Raw genomic sequence first — 599 nt, forward strand, 5'->3', positions numbered from 1 at the left:
TCTCTCTCTCTCTCTCTCTCTCTCTCTCTCTCTCTCTCTCTCTTTCCACTTCCCCCCTCTCTCTCTTTTGTGTTTGCCCATTTGTCTGTTTGTCGCTCACCATTTCGATTCCCACTTTCTTTTTCTCTCGCTCTGTCGCTCTCTCCCAGGCACTCTCTTACTCCAACACACACACACACACACACACACACACACACACACACACACTCACTCACCTTCCCCCTCTTTCTTTCTCTGTCACTCCCTCTCTCAATCCACAGGGAAGAGTTGGAGCCCTATCTCCGTGAATTGAGTATAGAAGACTACGGGGGCTATGTGGCGTCACTGGGGTCAGCCCAGTGGTTCACAGACTCGCCTCAGGGGCACGACCTTCCAGGGGAGATCATCAGAACGTAAGGAATACAACAATGTTATAATTTTCCGGGTAAATTATCAGAATGTAAATACTAGCACAATGTTATAATTTTCAAAGCAAATTAACAAAACGTAAAGAATAGCCTAATGTTATACTTGTATTTCAGGGGACATTATCAGAACGTAAGAAAAAAGCACAAGGGAGATCATTAGTGTGTAAGGAATGGAACAATTTAATCAAAGAA

The 599-nt window shown here is 44.2% G+C and overlaps 1 protein-coding gene across 1 annotated transcript in view; it reads left to right on the top strand.

Annotated features, from left to right (window-relative positions):
• LOC106013199 overlaps positions 1–396 on the top strand; it is a 6,139-nt gene extending 5,743 nt beyond the window's left edge. The window contains exon 4 of the mRNA XM_013088273.1: positions 261–396. Within this exon, the coding sequence (XP_012943727.1) occupies positions 261–396 (136 nt within the window). The remainder of the gene's footprint in view (positions 1–260) is intronic.
• Positions 397–599: the final 203 nt, after the last annotated feature.

Source organism: Aplysia californica, unplaced genomic scaffold, assembly GCF_000002075.1.
Source record: "Aplysia californica isolate F4 #8 unplaced genomic scaffold, AplCal3.0 scaffold00714, whole genome shotgun sequence".
In the NCBI taxonomy this organism is placed as follows: Eukaryota; Metazoa; Mollusca; class Gastropoda; order Aplysiida; family Aplysiidae; genus Aplysia; species Aplysia californica.